Source organism: Nuphar pumila, chromosome 13 (genome assembly GCF_984573655.1).
Source record: "Nuphar pumila chromosome 13, dmNupPumi1.hap1.1, whole genome shotgun sequence".
Taxonomy (NCBI): domain Eukaryota; kingdom Viridiplantae; phylum Streptophyta; class Magnoliopsida; order Nymphaeales; family Nymphaeaceae; genus Nuphar; species Nuphar pumila.
Genome location: NC_143261.1, coordinates 19,538,271 through 19,558,158, shown reverse-complemented (window position 1 = coordinate 19,558,158; position 19,888 = coordinate 19,538,271). Strand labels below are relative to the sequence as shown.

Here is a 19,888-nt window from a genome sequence, read left to right as displayed (position 1 = left end):
GTTAAAGCTCATCAAGAAGACAAAGATACCACCAACTTCTATAACGACCCCAACTCATACCCATGAAAAAGTGACAATTTTTTTTAACACAAGTGTGAAAACAATCCCAGAAACCCAGTACCTTACAGTTAAGCACCACCACCACCACAAGGGATCTTATACTCATCTTTCATACCAAAACAAACCAAACTTTATTTATTCAAATGTAAAGAGTTTGAGACATAATTAATTAAAAGTAAGGAAAGCAAAATGAAAGACAAAAGAAAAGAGCCACGTTGTCTCTAGAATCTGCCCTACAGTCGTGTAGTCCCCTTGTGACTCTTCTCAAAAGCAAGTCACCTCACTAGGCATCTGAGGTTGCGAAAAACACAAAAAATAAGGTATCAGAATCCGAAGAATCCTGCGTAAAGGTCCCTCTAACGAATCAAATAAGTAAAAATAACATAAATAAGATTTATGCAATATTTTATAGGAACATAAATATAACACATTCATAATTGAAATAATCATTCATGCAATAGGGAACATTTATTAAGCATGAAGGAACATTTAATAACAAGAGAGATTACAATCTAAGCATTAAAGACATTTAACATGCATTAAGAAACATCATGCATTCATCAATATATCACAATTAAGGAAACAAGTAAAATATGCATGATCTAATGCATAGCAGGAATGTGCATAATTTCAATGTAATGCATGCATAATTTATTATTTTTAATTAATTTTTCTTTCATATACATGTCTCTTTTATTATCATTGCCCGCGGATACTCAAAACAGGTAAAATCTCTAAGGTCACGTTATGTTTACAAGGTAACTTAGCACATAATTTGTACTTTATTACTGGGTTCCAAACTTAGCCCTCGATCGATATCAGAAAACAACATCATCCATCGAAACATTAGAAAACAACATCTAATGTCGGGGACACCATAAAAATCAGCATCCACTGGCGCTACGTTTTTGGTATACCAAAACAAGTGGTTGTATCTACACACCACCCCCAGGCAAAGTGACAGACTCTCCCTAAAACCGTGGTCAGAAGAAGAACCTCAATATCGGGTTCAAGGGCAACAACAATGCACACGGAGCTTTAGTATCCTCACGGTCCCCAAACCGCTAAGCCCAAGATTTTCTTTCCATAAAAAGAACATCAAGGAAACGTTAATTACACTGTTCTCTTTCTTATCTTATTGTTAATATTAAGTTCATAAATTTGCAAATCAACATGCAAACATAAGCTCGCAAATCAGCATGCGTAACCCTTCACGGTCTAACACCCGTGGCAACAATAGAACAGTCCAATTAAAACCACAATATCAAATATGATTTTTGCAATACAAAAACAAGTAAAGCAAGGAGCACACTGGCTCAAGGCATCCCACAGCCCATGATGATCCATTTTGATCATCTATTCATTCATATGCAAAAATCTTAAGGAACATGTCAATGCATTTTGTTCATATCACATGCCATTATGCATTCATCCAGCATGCCTTCCAATGCACAATCATGTATGTCAATATAGAGATGTACATGAAACAACAATATTCATATGTATGCGCATGAGTTCACATCTTCATATTAAATGCATGTTTTCATTCAATTCGCATATTGATGTCAAATGCATGCTTTCACTCATGAATCATATTAATTGAACATGTGAACACTCATGCAATAACATATCAATCTCATGTATGTACACGTACACGAAACAACCCTGCAATTAACACCTTTAAATAAGCATGATCTTCTAAGTATAAACATGTGAATATCTCATTCTTTTACATGCATACAATCGAATCCATTACCAATAGACAGATTCTGAAATTTATGATGCCTACTGAGAACTTTTTATTCGGGCTCAATTGAGCCCAACTAGTGTACATTGAAGGAGACTTGTTATAAACAAAAATATGAAATCATCCTTTCATAAATGATCCGGCAAGCAAAAGAAAAAAAAATCTGGATATTCCAACATGCATAAGAACCCTTTTGTTTAAAAAATTTTGTGCTTAAACAAATCATTTTTTTTGTAAGCATATGACCCAGCCGACTGGGCTGGGTCTGGCACACAGCCAAACCCTCCCAGCCGACCCAGTGGATCGGCTGGAGGCTGACTGCCCCATGACTAAAGCTCCTTTTTTTGTGAAAACAAAACTTCCCTTTTTTTCCCTTTCATTGAAAAACTAGGAACAATAAACAACAAATCCTCCACTTCATGGTACCAGTTGTAATTGATGCCCTTTCTGGTAAGGCTCTCATCCTTTTCTTCAATGCTTCTCCCTTAGGACAGAATAAGGGCTTACTTGCAGAATGACTGTGTTTCCCTTACCCAACTCAAGGCTCTCTTAGCACATTAAATCAATAGATGATGGAAGTGATAGACCGTGAAAGAGAATGAAAGACTGAATAGAGCATGTGCAATGTTTGAGAAAAGAAAGTTAAAAAAGAAAATATCTAGATTAGTAATCTAATACTATACAAATAGCCTCAACTTAGTCTCTACATTCAGTTATTTTGTAAAAGAGTAGGAGGAACATCAAGCAAATTACGTAACTAAGCAAGCAAATAAGAGCATTCAGCACAGATCAGGAACAACTTTTCAAAAGAAAGAAACTGAAAAGACCAAGAACTGTGACACAAAGAGAGGATATAAAGATGCAGTACGTTCAGATCTCTTAAGGATGTGAAAACGTCTATTAAAGAATGGCCAAAAGAACACTATAAGAGTGGAAATGGATTGAAAACATCTCTAATGATTTTCACCGAGGAAATCGCATCACATCACTAGTTTATTCAAATCAATGACAAGCATTCTTTTAGTTTTCCACTTCCGACAGATTGAAAGAGACATGACAATCACATCTTGATTGTTAAGTAATTTAGTGCTAGATCATTTATCAGAAAAAAAATCAATTTCTGTAAATTACACTGCAGTATGAACTTACCTATTCATATAAATATGCAGATTCATGACACACATGGATCTGCACATTTATAAACACAATCCTATACGCGTGAATAGGCTCATTAAAAAAAATACATATTTATTTGTAAATAAATCGGTGTACATGTCCATACCATTGTATGTATGCCATGCCACCCCCACACACACACGCGCACACACACACACAAACCACCATGAAGATATTGTTTTCTCATAACTCAAGCATAGAAAACAAAAATTCAGATTTTTAGGGATTCCTTAAAACGGTACCTAAATCAAATTTAGGTTCTTTTTTCCTATTCAAGCCAAAAGAAAAACCTATACCTCATAATCCAACGCTTGGGGGGGGGGGGGGGGAGGGGGCAGCCCAGGGATGCCGACGACGAGGAACGGCTCAGACGGGGGTCGTCGGAGAAAAGGGGTTGTCGGCCGAGGGTGGTTGCTGGAGAGCAAGGTCAGAGAGAGAGCAGGGCTCAGAGATATGCTGACAGATGTGGTCGCCAGCATCAGCAGAGAAGGGGACGGAGACGGTCGACGAGCGAAGAAAGAAAAAAGGAGATGGTGACGAGGAGGTTGCTGGCGTCAGGCGGCCTCCGACGAACTGCAGGGGACAGAGGGGTACTAAGGGAGGTGTCGCCGGTGCTCGGAGGTCGCCAATGATCGGTGGTCACCGGGAAGCAAGGCGGTCGACAGGGAGCCGCAGGAGGAAGAGCACACAGGTGAGGCAAGGTCGCCAGTGGCCAGGGTCGCCGATGATCAAAGGTTGTCGGCAGCTTCGATCGTCGGAGTCCGAAGGGAACAGAGACGAGAGGTGGAGAGAAGAGAGAAACAGGCGAGAAGAAGAGGAGAGGGAGAGGGATAGAGAGTGTGGGAGGAAGAGAGGAGAGTGGGAGGAAGGGGTTCGGGGGACCCCCTTTTGTAGGAGGGTGCCTGAAAAGGGAGGAGTCTCCTCCTGGCAGCTGCGCACGCCCTCCTCATCCCCAACTCCAACGGGTTCTAAAAGAACCCTAACGGGTTTTATCGGGGTAGCACAACGATACACTGTGTTTTTTTTTTCAAAGAAACCCCTTTTTTTTCTATGGAGCACGGCCCATGTCCAGACCCGAGTCTCGGGATCCAGATGTGATCTGGATCCGTGGCACCCCTTTGCGGTGTGGATCCACAGTTTGGATCCAACTGCGAGTTTGTGTATTAACAAGATATTTATATATGTATATATTACGTTTAATATTATTCTTTTTTTTATAGATATATATATATATGTGATGTTAATTATATATAGACCCCTCTATGGGTCCTGGATCTAAAACTTGGATCTCAGGCCCAATTCAAACAAATTATGCATTATATAAAAAAAAATCAAATAACTACCGAAAAGATACGGTTATTATAACTTCGGTCATAAAAACATGTATTTGTCCCAACTTGCAGAAGCTCTAAAATCGCTTCTCAAAAGCTCATCCTCCTTAACTGGCGTCGCTGTCTCCTCTTCCTCACCTCCCAGTAATATTTCTTGGCTCCTAGATTTTGGTCGTTCATTTCATATGACCCTTAATAGTACCATGCTCTTCGATTGTAGTATTAATCTAAGTAGATCTAATGTTTTTACCGAAAATGGATCTTCTGTTGAAATTAAAAGAATTACAAATTTTATATATTCTTCAATCTTTTTTATTTCAAAAGTCATAATTGTTCCAAAACTTAATTTAAATCTTCTTTCAATTTCCTAAATAATTGACCATGGTTGTAGCATTTCTTTCACATTTGACCAATGTTTAATACAGGATCTCCAGTCCATCATGCAGACTGAAGAAGGTCATAGAGAAGGAGATCTCTACTACATCTCATATTAATTTTTGTTTTAATATGCAAAAATTGGATATTTTTTGTGTCAATCAAAGAGTAAGTCATCCTAGCATTTCTATGTTATCAAATGTATCTCATTTGAGAAAATTTTGTAATGAAAGAATCTAATGTACCAATTGTACTCTTGAAAAAATGAAAGTCATTCATCATCAAGAGAACTTTTTTTTGGGAAAATGAAAGTCATTCCTCATCAAGAGATAACTTTTTTTTATTTCAAACCACTTGAATTAATACACCCGAATGTTTGGGGTCCTGCTCCTATTGCATCTAAAGGAAAGTTTACTTATTATGTGATTCTGTGGATGACTATTCTGTTTCACTTGGATCTACTTTCTTAGGCACAAATATGAAGTTTTTGAAACTTTCAAAACTTTTCATAATCTTGTTAGAAATCTCCTTAAAACCAATATTTCTATGTTTTGAACCTTGCTTATTTTCAAACATGTTCCAAAACATTTTTTGGTTGAAGTTGTGCTTACTTCGATATACCTTATGAATAACCAAACTTTAAAATATTTCTCCTTACGAGAAACTTTATAAAACTACCCCTGACTATTTCAAACTTAGGGCCTTTGGATGTAAATGTTTTGTTCTTACAAATAAAAATGACAAACTTTAACCAAGAGTCATTCCTTCTGTTTTTCTTGATTATGGGATAGTAAAATAGGATTTAGATGTTATGATTTTAAACATGATAAACTCTATATATCAAAGAATGTTACCTTTATAGAGAAAGAAAGTTTATTTGACTTAAATGTGCCTGTTAAAGAAATTGATGATAAACTTTTTCTAGAATTATTTCCTAAATGTAATGATAAAGTGTTAAACAACAATGATGTTGTTAATGTTTGTTGAGATTAAGAGGTTTTAAGTGTTAAGTTTATTTGATATTGTTGAGAATAGGTGGTTTTAAGTTAAGTCTTTTTATATTAGAGGCTATTTGAAATTATCTTTTCATAATGGGCTTAGATGTAATTATCCTTTTTAGCCTCTCTCTATTTAACATAGAGAGAAGCCCTAATAAAAAAAAGTTAACGTGTTTTCTCTGTGCAGCCATCTCTCCCTCTCACTCTCTCTCTCTTCTATCTTTCCCTCTATCTCTCTTTCTCTACCTAGGGTTTGGTGCGTCTATCAACATGGTATCAGAGCCAGCGATCGTGGGAGCTTGATTGATCGTGATCAATCTATCGTGGGAGCGTGATCGAAAGGAATCTGTAAATAAGGTCAGCTGGTTAGGTTTATGTGTAAGATCTGATGACAGATCTGGAGATCTGTCATCAGATCTAAGGAAGCAAGATGTGGTTCCCCCCCCCCCCCTTGCAGTTCTGGTAGCTCCTCTCTTCTTTTTGAGTTTCCCTGTTGCCGAGTTTTATTTCTACCAAGATTTCCTGCCTTGTTTTTTTTTTTGCTGTGATGCCATGATCCCCTGCCGTGATTCCTTGCTGAGTATATCTCTGTCGTGATGCCTTGATTACATGCACTGTATCGTGATTTGGTTGGCTGGAAATCACGTGTCGTGATTTGGTTGGCTGAATATTAGCAGCCCAGGTTTCCTGTTGTATCGTGATTGGTTGTTGGTCATTGTTCGTTGTTGATGGCGTGTCGTTGTTTGGGTTTCGTGTTCTGCCGAGATTTTTTTTCTGCTGTGATGTCGTGATCCCTGCACTGTATCGTGATTTGGTTGGCTGAAAATCACGTGTCGTGATTTGGTTGGCTGAATATTAGCAGCCCAGGTTCCCTGCTGTGTCGTGATCTGGTTGGCGGGAAAGTGTGTGTTGTATCTTAGATTCTATTTGGTGAGCAGGTGTCGTGATTTGGTTGGCTGAATATTAGCAGCCCAGGTTCCCTACTGTATCGTGATCTGGTTGGCTGGAAAGTGTGTGATGTGAAAGCAGCATGTTACCTTTTTTTTAAGCAGCAGGCGTGATTCCCTGCAGTGTGGGAAAATAGTTTGTTTGTGGGAATTTTTTTTTGTCGAAGGATTCTGTGTTGAGTACTGCTACTGGTTGTCTTAGTGGCTGATGTGTGATAGTCTGAACAATAGACACATCTTTATCGCGTTGGATGTGTGATCTTGATTTGCAACCTATAGCCATCTGCGGTTGAGGTGGAAGGTGTTGGTCAAGTTTCTTTAAAAAAAAATTGTTTGGATCTGAATAGTCGGAGGTCGTGTTTCTCAGATTTCATTGGTGAAGTCAAAACTTGATATAGTCGGGTTCGTAGTTGATTGTGGGTGTGCGTGTGTGGTTGCTCCTTCTTTTGTGAATCTAGCCCATTAGTTTATATTATGGCTCAAGTGGTTAAATCAAATGCAGATTCCTCCAATGTAACTCTTAGCAGAGCTGAATATGACGAGCTTCTTGCTTTACGAGTCTTCTGTTGTGGAGGTTGTGTGCTCGGCAGGTGATGGCCTATTTGGTCAAGGTGATAGGTGGATCATTGATTTTGGAGCCTCTAGTCACTTGTGCGAAAATTCGAGTAATTTTTTGAGTTTAAAACCTGTGACTGGTCAAAAAGGGGTACGTCTTGCTGATGGTAGTTCTTCCCCAATTGTAGGGCAAGGAAGCATGTCTATTACCCCTACTCTTCAATTGTCGCATGTTCTTCATGCTTCTTCATTTCCACAGAATTTACTATCCGTCAGTCGAATGACAAAAGATTTGAATTGTAGAGTGATTTTTGATCCTATGGGGTGCACCTTTCAGGACTTGCTGACAGGAAGAAAGATTGGTGGCGGCAATGAGGAAGGTGGTCTGTATTACCTACACCAACCTGAAGTTTCGGCCTATTCTGTTGGTACATCATCCTCAAGTCCTTTATTGTGGCATCATCGTTTGGGTCACCTTCCAGTGACAAAACTTCGCCGTGTCATTCCTCATATGCCTCCCTCAGTTTCTTTTCAGTGTGAAACATGTCAATTGGGAAAACATTGTCGAAGCTCTTTCCCCTCTAGTCAGAGTCCGTCAAGTCAAGGATTGTTTGATCTTCTTCATGTCGATGTATGGGGTCCGAGTATGATTCTGAATAGGTCTCAGTGTCGGTATTATCTAGTTATTGTTGATGACTTCTCAAGGTTATCGTAGGTGTTCCTGTTAAAAGATCGGTCTTAAGGTCCTGTCATTCTTAAATCTTTAATTACCGAGATAAAAACTCAATTTGATGTATGTGTTAAAATTGTTCGCACTGATAATGCTCTTGAGTTCAAATCCAAAGACTTACTTCAATTCTATTCTGGTAATGGGATTCAACCCCAATTTACATGCCCCCATACCTCCCAGCAAAACGGGGTGACTGAGAGGAAACATAGACAAATTCTTAATGTTGCTCGGTGCCTTATGATTCAATATGCCTGCTTCATACTGGGGCGATGCGGTTCTGACAGCTGGTTTTCTGATAAATCGCATGCCGTCAAGCTCTGTAGAAGACCAGATCCCTATTCAAATTCTCCATCCAGAGGCTCTTTTCTTCCCTATCCCCCCTAAAGTGTTTGGATGTGTGTGTTTTGAGCATAAGTTAGGTCCGGATCGAGATAAACTTGTTGTGCAGTCTATTAAATGTGTTTTCCTTGGGTATCCTAAGAACCAAAAAGGATATCGTTGCTACGACCCTATATCTCATAAAGAGTATGTTAGTGCGGACGTTACCTTCTTTGAGTCTATTCCTTATTTTTCAAGTACTACTCCCAGACTACAAGAGAGCCTTGGTGATATCCTTCCTCTGCCGATTCCTCCCTTTCCGTTAGAGTCGCTTCCTCCTCAGTCCTTGGTTCCAGGTGTGTCTCGCTTCCGAAACCCTCCCATAGTATACACGCACAGGGTGCCTCCTACCTCCATGCTGCCATCACCTCCTTCTCCTCAGATAAGTATTTCTGAGCAAACTGTTGCCCCTACATCTGATGTTGATCTTCCCATTGCTCTGCGCAAGGGAAAGAGACAGTGCACTCTTTACCCCATCACGCAATTTGTATCAGAAGCTAATCTTGGGGCTTCTATGAAGAATTTTATTTCTGCTCTGTCTGCCTCTTCTGTTCTGCTTCATCACAGACAAGCTTTAGTCGACTCCAACTGGATGCAGGCTATGCGTGATGAGATGGATGCCCTATGGTCTCGAGGCACTTGGGACTTGGTTGATCCTCCCACATATGCAGATATTGTAGGCTGCAAATGGGTATATAGCATTAAGTATAACTCGGATGGGTCGATTGAACGATACAAAGCCCGGTTGGTTGCAAAAGGCTACACTCAGACTTATGGGTTGACTTTTTTTAAACTTTCTCCCCAGTTGCTCGTCTTGGCACTATTCGGCTCGTTCTTTCTGTTGCTGTGCACCATGGACGGCCCTTGTTTCAGTTGGATGTCAAGAATGCCTTTTTGTATGGGGATTTGCATGAAACTGTCTACATGCAACAACCTTCAGGGTTCGAGGTTCAGGGGGAGTGTCAGAAGGTGTGCAAGTTGAAGAAGGCTATTTATAGCCTGAAGCAGAGTCCACGGGCATGGTTTCACAAATTATTTGAGGTGTCGAGCTTTGGATTTGTCAGGTCAGCTTCAGATCATTCCTTGTTTATCAAGAAAACCAGTACTGGAATTGTTGTTATGGTGGTATATGTCGATGACATCATATTAACAGGGAGCAGTGCCCAAGATATTTCTGCAACAAAAGATCATCTTCAGAAGCACTTTGTTACTAAAGATCTTGGTCACCTTCGATATTTTCTGGGTATCGAGGTTGCAAGAAACAGAGAGGGCTTAGTGTCGTCTCAAAGAAAGTATGTGTTGGACTTATTAAAAGAGATTGGAATGCTAGGAGCTAAGCCAGCTAATATTCTAATGGATCCCAAAACTCACATGTTCGATGAGAAGTCTGACTATGTGGATAGTGCAAGCTTTAGATCCTTGGTGGGTAAGTTGTTATATGTGACTGTTACTAGACCTGACATTTCATTAGCCGTGAGTAAAATCAGTCAGTTCATGGAAAAACCTACAAAAGTTCATTGGGATGCAACTATGATGGTTCTTCGGTATTTAAAGTCATCTCCTGGTAAAGGTCTGTTGTTTAAACGAAATTCATCTTTGGATGTGGTTGCTTACACTGACGCAGATTACGCAGGATCTATCGAAGATAGGATGTAATACCCGTGATTTTTATCAAATAAATAAATTTAGATTTTTTTTTAAGTCATTAAGGTGATACAAGAATAATTTATTGTTTTAATTATTTACTCGTAATTGGATCTTGGATAACCTATTTGGATCCTTGAAGTAAATCGGATGTTAATGAGAAAATTTCTATTTTTGTACCTATAACACTTTAGAGGGGTCCGAAATAGCATATGTGATGGGTGGATCCACATTACGACAATTGGATCCTGGACCTCTGAGATTTAAATGTAGTATGAATCCAATTAAAATTTTAATGTTGGATCCATAATAATTCATTTGGATCCATAGTTCCAAATCATATAATTAAAACTTCAGATTTCTGGATCCAAATTTATTAAAAGGATTTACGAAGCACAATGGATCCTGGATCCATATTAAGTTATGTCAATTTTTGGTTAACGTAAACGGATCCATATTAACCTATGAAAGACCCACAAGATTGTATTAAAGAATGAACCAAATGTATTAAGAATATAATACTTTACCGCCTAAGAAAGAGATCCAGATCCACGAACGGATCCGGATAAGTCGAATAAGGAACCATATATATGTATAATAGTGTATATATATATATATAAATAAACATATCGCGTGGATCCATAGTTGGATCTATTTGGATCCGACCTTTGGATCCACTCCGTAAAGTTGTCACGGATCCACATCGCTTGAGGGACACAAATCCAACATGCGGTTGGATCCCGGGTCTCGGATTTGGACCCAGGCCCGCACCCATCGTAATGAAAAAAAGAGAGGAAAAAGGCAACCCGATATGGGTTGCCCGATAAAACAAAAATAAAAAGGAAAGTTAAGGTTCAGTGTGAACCCTAACTGATATCGCATGGGAGGGGGTGGGTCGGAGAGCAGCCGCCGGGGGCGAGAGTAGCGGCCTCCTCCATTTTCGGGAGGCCACCCTTCTACTAAAGAGGGATCCTGGACTCCTCTTCCTCCCGTTTCCTGCTCTCATCTCCCTCTCTGTTTCACACCTCCCTGCGCAACAGCAAGCCGTCGGCGCCGGCGATCCGGTTCTTGCGACAACGGCCACCTCCTGTGGTTTCTTTCGCCGAAAAAGGTAGGATCGGTAACTTATCCTGTGGGTTATTGATTGACTCTGTGTGTGCTTGTATTGGTCAAGAAAAAAAAAAAGATTCTGATAACCTAAGCCGAGAACCCAATTTCTTAGATTTGGGGGGGGGGGGGGGTTCTCGTGTGTAACCCTAACTCAAAGAATGGGGGGTTGTATTTCGGATCTTTACCTTAAAATATGTACAATCCCGAGTGTGTATTTTTTTAAATTTCTGTAAATAGCTTCTTATTTTTTTTCATATATTCTGTTTGCAAATCCTGCTAAATTCTTTGTTAAATTATCAATCATGACGGAATTTGGATTTTTGGTTCTAGTACACTACAACTCAGTCGATCCTTGTAACTGCATTAGTCTGTATAACGTTAAATAATTGATAGTTTAATTTGGGTAATTTCGGTAATTGTTCCTAGCAAAAAAAAAAAGATGTGCATATTTCCTTGGGTAATACTCCTGATCTGAGTAGTTGACATTAGATGGATAAATTGTCATTCTGATCATGCTTGAACCCTGAATACGATATTCATTATTACCGGATGATTTTCAATTAATCTGTTCAGATATGTATATTTTGAATTACTCTACTTATATATATATATATATATCAGAATAAAGACTGACCTGTGAATTCTGAGTGAGTATTCAATATTTTCTAATATGTTTGTGCATGCGTCTGTAGGTGCTTATGAGGCTGTTGAGCATCATGTATGCTATAACTATATTTTGAGGGCCTGACCAACTTATAGATTTTATTTTCATGTTCCGTACAATGATAGTGAACATGTCATTTAGTTAATTAGGTTTACTCTAATGACAATACTACGAGATCTTGACGCGAATGCTGGAATGTTTCTGGGTTTGTCATCTTTGCCCAAGAAAGAACAAACTTCAACACTTGAAAGACAAAATAGGTTGAATTTTTAGTATTTTGGTTGATTTACATATTTGGTGTAATGGACCATCTTCTATCTGCAAGTTAAATGGGACATCTTGATTTCTTTGTAACACAGGTTGTAGTAAGTTCAATCCTTAGTATGTGACATATACAATGATTACATGTTATATTATTTATGTTCAAATTATGAATCTGATCCGCATAACTTAGGGTTCTGTTATGTTTACCAATATATTTATGAATAGTCAGATAGTAAAACCCGATCCAAACGGATTGTGGATATGCGATTATGCTGCATGGCTTTCAAGAAAAATTAAAATCTGGTTTGCCTGTTTTCCAGGCTGAAGCAGCTGATCAAAATTTGTAATATGTTTAAACAGTAAATTGTGAGTTTGTGTGATTGACATATTAACACAGTTAATCAGAAATGTGTGTTTTTGTTAAAATAGCAAATCTTTAAGTGTATGATAGTCTAAAGATGTTATATTATTTTGACGGTTTTAATACTTGAGTAATACGTTATTTTGTGGATTGCTATTAAGTCTGATTTGCCTATTATTTTGTTGGTTGTGATCCGATCTGAGTACTTGTGATCATGTATAAGTTTATACAGTTGTATGCATGATGTTGTGTGAAATTAAAAATGTTGTAGTCTCATAAGCTTCTTTCTCATAGTTTAAAGTATGTTGGCTGCGATTTGTTTTAGTAGAACTCATATGCTTTCTCAAATGAAATTTGATTCAGTCATGTGCTTCTCAGTGATGTTTGAGATACATTCTCTTGTATGTCTTGTTTAGTTGATATTGCCCATTTGGGGTTCAACTGTATAGTAACTTGTATATTAAGTTGATATTTAGTTGCATATTAAGCTGCATAATTTATGATGTTCAATTGCATATTCCTTAAATTGTTTCAATGCCCATTATGTGCATATCATCTAGAAGATTCAAATGGCCATTAAGATGCTTATTCTCCAATGTCCATATGCATGTTAAAATGTATATTTTTCTGAAGTATTATTGCCTAACACTACATACTTGTTGAAAGTATCAAATGCCAACTAAGCTGTATATCTTGTGGAATGTTCAAATGAGAATGTGTGGAGAAAAGTATTTAGTTATATTACCAAATCTCTAGGATTACACTGCATGCTCAATAAAGGACACCAACAATGTTTTTGCTTGTTGGCAAAGTTTTTAATACATGCCACCCTGTGTTGGGATGTCACAAGTCAAAACCTAATGGTACGTTGTGGCAATTTGCAATTGAAGAATAAATAAATAAATAATAATGATGAGGAATGATGATCTGGTAACCGAACCTATGGGTCGGTTTGTGGTGGGCATATGAATGTCAAGCTAGTGTATTGAGGGTCATGCATAGACCATCGAAGTTATGATGTGAATCCACATGAAAATAAAAATATAATATTGTTGTTCGACTGGTTTAAAGGCACCGGAGCACTTTGGGTGGGTTATGCAATCAATATGACAAAGGATTGAGACTGGTTTATACACCTTGGTAAAATGACTAAGGTTGGGAATTCTACCGCTATGATAGTAGAAGGAAGTTGGGGAAAAACCCCATACTTCGGGAACATAATTAAATGAAAAGATTAACCCACTCAGATTCGAGCTTACCTTGGAGAGGGTAAGTGGTACAAAACTCCGGGGACATGTGTTTTACTGTTTCGAGCTAAAGTGACTAGATGGTCCCCAGTCCTCGGAGTTGGGGGGACCCGGACTACCAATATATCCTAGGTGGTAGCTCTTTGTTCTTCTGCAGAATTTAGGGATGCATCCTTTTTGGTTTTGGCCTTCGGGAGATTCTCTCGGTCACTGGCCGCTCCCTTTCTCAACAGCTATATGGGTCCTCTTGGCCCTCTTGTTTGTATATAAATAAGGACCGCTTGTTGCATTAAATGTAATTGCTTTCCTAAGCATTCTATCTCAATAAAGATTTTTTTTATGTTTTTTTGTGTTCTTTTGTGTATGCTCTTTGGTGATTCTTATGATTTCATGTATTTGACATTGATTGGCTTGTGTATTGTCCCTTTGTGGACTTGTGCACATTTAGGCTCTTTGTAGCCATTGTATCCACTTAGGTGCTTTTGTATTGCCTTTGACATTTGTATTGTCCCTTGTAGAACTTGTTCTTGTGCTTATGCACATTATGGTTTGCTTTCCGCTTGATTTCATTACAACCGTGGCACAGGAGAGCGCGCGCGCGCGAGAGAGAGAGAGAGAGAGAGAGAGAGAGAGAGAGAGATGTTGAAGAACCTAAACTATCACTATTTGCAAAGGGAACAAAGGGAAAATGTATGGAACAGGCAATTTAGACACCACTGGTCAACCAGCGGTAACAAGGTCATTGGAATTCTCTAAGGCCATGTTTGGATGACAAAGGTTTTGCCCAAAAACCAGCCTTAAAAGGCTGTTTGGGTGACAAAAATCTGTTTTACAGGTTTTTGGTCACCCAAAATTTAAAAAAAAAAATCTACCAGAAACAGGGCAGGCCATTTTCAGGCCAGCCACTGGTCGGGAAATGACCTGGCCTCATTATCTAGAAAAAAAAGAATGGCCAGCCATTTATCTAACAAAAACGGAAAAAAAAAACGGCTGGCCATTTCCCAACTGGTGGGTGGCCGGCAAATGTCCGGCTGTGCCTTGATATTGAAAAAAAAAAGGCACTTTTGAAGCCACTTCCACCTGCCACCAGCCAGAAATGACTGGACAACCGTGAGGTGGGGAGGGAGTGAGGTGGGAAGGGGGTCTTTGGGGGTGGAAAAGCCCTCCACTGATAAACCAAGAGAGAGATTTTTTCACTTAACTGGGTTTTGGCAAAAGCCCAGTTAAGTGAACCAGGTTTTGGTGTCACCCAAACAAACCACACCTAGCTTTTTTTTTGCTCAAAACCCAGCTTAAAACTTCCTCTCTTCAAACCAAGTAATAGAAGAAGAAAGACCAGGAACTATGAAATAAAAATATCAAAGCATCTATTTAGAATCACTTATACAGATTCAACACAACAATTACTGCTAAGGACAAGGTTGCATAAATCTGTAGAGAACAAAAAAACGTAAGAATTACGAAAATCAAGGGAAAGAATTTACATTTTCCAAGAGACAAAAAACATCTAGCTGACTACTGATGGTTGCTTTATTTATTACATAAATCCAACTAAATAAATAACTGAGATTGGCAAGAGCAGTCATATTTCCAAATTCTTTTTCTTTTTAATTTTTTTTCATTTTGAGTTAGGAAGCATTTACACATGCAATGAGTAGGTAAAAAGCTATTTATTCTCATTGTCAAATATATTTGCTATATCACACATCCACATGAAGCTAATATTGTACATGCTCATTCATAGCAAGGACTGACGTCATTAAACTAATTTCTCCACTACAAAATAAACATGCATAAGAAACAGTTATATGCAAAACTCGTCCACAGTCTCACCCGTAGCTTGTTCTTATTCATTCCAACCTCATCCCTATCATTAGGCTCCTCATTGACTTTTGAAAATCGCTTGTTCACAAACCTAGACCTCTTGGTCGAAGCCATAGTTGTACTTCTGATCAATCTGAAAAAACAGCAAAAGTTTTGAAATATATCCAGCAGGGAAAAAAGATCCAGCATTTTTTAGTAATATATATATATATATATATATAATATGGGTTAATATTTATTCATGGTGCCATAAGGTACAAATGCCTCTCAAAATCATAGGTGCAGGTTGTTTTGACTCAAACAGACTTCATAGATGTGTTCAGCATCGTGGACATGCTAGGGATCGGTTTCGATTGTGTTTTTTCGACCAAAAAACACAATTTTTTATAAGGGGTGAAAGTATTTCACATCATGGGGCCATTGCCTTTCAAAGCCTTCTAAAATCCTGCCTACATGTCGTAATTGGATGATCAAAGCAACGATTCCCACTAAATAAAACATGTAGATCACATCTATGAAGTTTGATTCATGAAAAAAAGAATTTGCACCTAATCAAATGGCAACACGGCCAAATATAATCCCTATATATACATATATAGACATATATATACAAGAAAATAACAAAATCCCAAATTGAACACCAAAAGATAAGAATATCATTAGATCACCAACAGGAAACAAATCATTGAGTATTTCATGCCTAAACTTCAAAAAACCATGAATTGCATTTGCAACAGTTTTTAATCCACGAATCACAAGAAAGCTCAACAACAAAAAAGCAAGCTCCAAACAAATTTCTAATTACGAGGAAGGATAAATAACAAAAAAGTTTTCCACTGAACAACCATCAAGGAGTAAATGATAGATGTCGATGTCTCAATATTCAAGGAATTCACTCTTTTAGAAAAAGAAAATATTGATGGCATTCATCATCACCATGTAAAAATCACACACAAACCATTGTTTACCTCCAAAATTGATGATCACAAGAAGAGGGAATAGGGCTTTTCTTTTGCTGCCTTTTTGTTTATGAGATTTTGAAAGTGCTTTTATGTTTATTCCTAAGATTTAACTTGGGTACCTAGATATTGATCTCCAAAAGACTCAGGGACCTCCTTAGTATTTTTATTGATTCAGTTTTAGTTTTTGCTGCCAATTTGATAGCAGAGCAAAAGAACCACGCCAATTTGGCATCAAAACAAAAACTCACATGGTCCACATCACATATCTTTGATTTCCCTCATTGGAGACCAGGAATATGAAGGATCAATGAGGAAGGATTATGGTTTACTTTATCTTCCATCCTTTTCTTTTTTATCTTGTTCTCTAGTAGGAAGAAATCAAGTAAGTTGCTTTTCCAAAATGCCCTTTCTTTTTATATAATTGTAAGGCCTTTAAGGTAACCTCTCCACACAAAAATCAGAATTTCAATCAGATATTGATGTGTGGTTGGGACTAGGGTTAGGATTTTTGGGCAGGGGTAGGCTGGGTTAGGTCAAAAGTCAAACTCGGGTAGGCAGGGTTCGATAGAAAAATCAGAACTCCTAATTGGCACCACATAAAATCTCAAATTTTGAGGGATTAATCTAGACACCTGGGACTAGCTTCTGTTAAATTTTTACAGCCAGAGGGTTAATATCAAAGGAGATATGACTAGGACAAGTGGCAGATTTTTTAGGGTTTCTGCAGGACAAATTGGGTTTTGGATCCGGTAGACCCGAATAGAAAATAGAGATCTTAGTGATGGGACCTCTATAAATCTTGAGAATCGGTGGGTGATACTGGACACCCTAAGGTGTGTTTAGTCTAAATTTCAGACTCAGACTCCTTCCAGATTGGGCTGGGTGATCTTTTGAAGTCTGACAAAAATCAAGGTTCTTCAAAATTCTGGTTCTGGCTGAATTGGGTTCTGTGGACTCTAAGCTCGGTTTGGGGGATTAAGGGAAGGGTTGAATGACTTACTGAGGCTTGGCAGACTTAGGGTATGCTACAGAGGTTGGATAGGCTGGGAAAGGTCAAGGGCTTCATGGTTGGCTAGGGAAGGTCGAGACCGTGGGAGTGATGGTGTTGACAATGTCCGTTCGGGGTGGGCCTTGGTTGCATCCTTGGTCCACTTGGTGAATCATATCCGCAAGGGATCAACACACCCAAAGATAGAAGGGACTAGCCCTTTGAGAGAGATAGACGAGTCAGGGGGTAGGGACTCATTAGAAGAGAGAGAGAGAGAGAGAGAGTAAGTGAGACAAATTTGAGAGAGACAATTTTTTAGATTTCATTCTATGTCACATAGGTGCGGTTGCGGATGCGGCAATGCGACATTTTAAAAAAACTTGGGTGCGGGGTTGCGGGGAGGGTTTATATATAATTTTTAACAATTTGAAGTTAACAATGCATGTATGTGTGCATTTATGTATATATATATATATATATATATATATATATATATATATATATATATATATATATATATATAATATAGATAAAATTGGACTTGGTTAGGGTTAACTGAATTTACTTTTAGACAGAAATGGACCTCAGTGTGGTTGACTTCACCTGACACAAAGGAAGTCATGTCCAAGTGTCGCACCCGCATGGGTGCGGGTGTGACGCGGGTGTGGGGATTTCATTCCCTTTTATAAGCCAAATATAATGGGCCTATATATAGGCCAAGGGAAGGCTCATAGTTCATAAGCAAATAGTTTAAATCTAGGTAAACCTTGAAGGGTTGGGCTATTCTTGGTTAAGCCCTACTTGGACGAACCCATCACCTTCAGAACTAGATTTCTCTCCTGGACTTCTATTTTCTTTTTTTAGAGAGACTTCAAGACCCCTACACGACTTCCATGGGGCATTAAAACAGGTTGAGGTGCCAAGGAGGTGGGTCCCACTGAGCTTCTTTGGTCTGAGTGGGCCCCACTTGGTCTTCAATGCTGAAAGGAGGAGGTGGTGCCCCATTGGGTGGGTCCCACAAGCTCAAACTTTTGGAGGATTAGATCTGGATTTGGATCTGGATCTGAGTCTTCAAGAATTGGGTCTGCATCAAATATGACCGGCTAAACCGTCACTCTATGCTGCTTATGGACCAAGTTTTACCAATTCCAACCCAGTTCTGAAATAACAGGCTCATAGAGCATTCTGAGTGGACCAGGGCCTAAAACAGGGAGAGAGAGAGAGAGAGAGGCATAGGCATCGACTTCACACATTTATGTTACATATAAGTTATCAAAACCTACTAGAAACCTAGACCAATTGCATCTTCTGCAGAGATCTGCTTGCAGTGTAAGGCCAAAGCCAAAACCATACTATACTCTAGGCATCTTCAACTCTACCTAAATGGATCCTCATCCACAGCCAATTCAACTGATGGGCAAAGAATTCCAGGTTTCCTTCTACCCAAATAAGTCCAACCTAACACATTTTCAGCCTCAACAAAAATAGGAAAACCAAGTAGGCGTCAAGAGGATAAAAATTTCATCAAATTGAGGAGAGTTTTGAAATGGGCAATAACCAGTCTGTGCATCAAAACAGGTTGCAAACAAAAGCAAGAAACTAAATAGAGGAAATAGATTTCTTCGGATATTTCAATTCAGGACCCTGAAAGAAAACAACCAAGCACATCGAAACCAATCCACGACAGGAACCCAATCCATGAATTCAAGAAACAAATCCAACCCCCACCCCCACCCCCACCCCCACCCCCTCCCTCAAAGCGCAAGCAAAGCCCTGAAATCCACCATTCAAACTCGAAAAAAAAGGCAAGAAGTTCAGGCATTGATCCACACACCAATCAATTAGAAGGTTTCTCGTCAACGAAAAACCAACAGTCGCGAATTACAACTCTAAAGAGACGGAAACCAACAATACAACACAAAATTCTCAAGACAGGAAGAACTAAACAACAAGAAAACACAGGAAATTTTCCGGAAAGACGAAATCGTATACACTCCTGTTTCACTCGGCATCCAAAATTGAAAAGAAAGAAAAAACCACAAAGCCGGAATCCGTACCTACAAACAACGAAAATTCGAGCGTATCAGATCATCGTGGCCACGAACCGCACAGGATACACACCGATTACATCCGAAAATCGAATGAACCACAAAAAACCCTAAAATTCCAAGCAGAGCTCAGCGAGGGAAGAAGGGAAAGACACCCTTTGAATATGAGAGTAGCAGAGATGCATACCTATGATTTCCTTCATCGAACAACCAGAAACAAGAGGGGGGCTACTTTTCTCTTCTTCTTCTTCTTCTTCTTCTTCTTCTTCTTCCTTTATGATACGGAGGGAAAAAGGGAGAGAGGAGAGAGAAAGATATAGATGAAGAAAGAAGGATGGAGGGAGCTTCTCAGCTTGAACGTCTATGGGTTTTCGTTTTTTTGTCAGAAATTTTCAAATACCCCCAAACTTTGGACTCAAATTTCTCTCGTCGTGAAATAACGTTGACTTGTTCTTCGTTAACACTATCACATATTTTAA

The 19,888-nt window shown here is 38.8% G+C and overlaps 1 protein-coding gene across 7 annotated transcripts in view; it reads right to left on the bottom strand.

Moving 5' to 3' along the window:
• Positions 1-19,814, bottom strand: part of LOC149818005 (protein ALWAYS EARLY 2-like) — a 115,306-nt gene extending 95,492 nt beyond the window's left edge. For 3 of the 7 annotated variants that reach the window (XM_089985870.1, XM_089985873.1, XM_089985871.1), the window contains exons 1-3: positions 19,597-19,812; positions 19,419-19,519; positions 15,421-15,544 (exon numbers count right to left, since the gene is read on the bottom strand). In XM_089985870.1, the coding sequence (XP_089841996.1) occupies positions 15,421-15,525 (105 nt within the window). In that variant the 5' untranslated portion in view covers positions 15,526-15,544; positions 19,419-19,519; positions 19,597-19,812. Of the gene's footprint in view, positions 1-15,420; positions 15,545-19,418; positions 19,520-19,596 lie in introns of all 7 variants that reach the window. The other 4 variants (XM_089985872.1, XM_089985877.1, XM_089985868.1 and 1 more) reach the window with 3 other exon arrangements.
• Between the last annotated feature and the right edge of the window lie 74 nt (positions 19,815-19,888).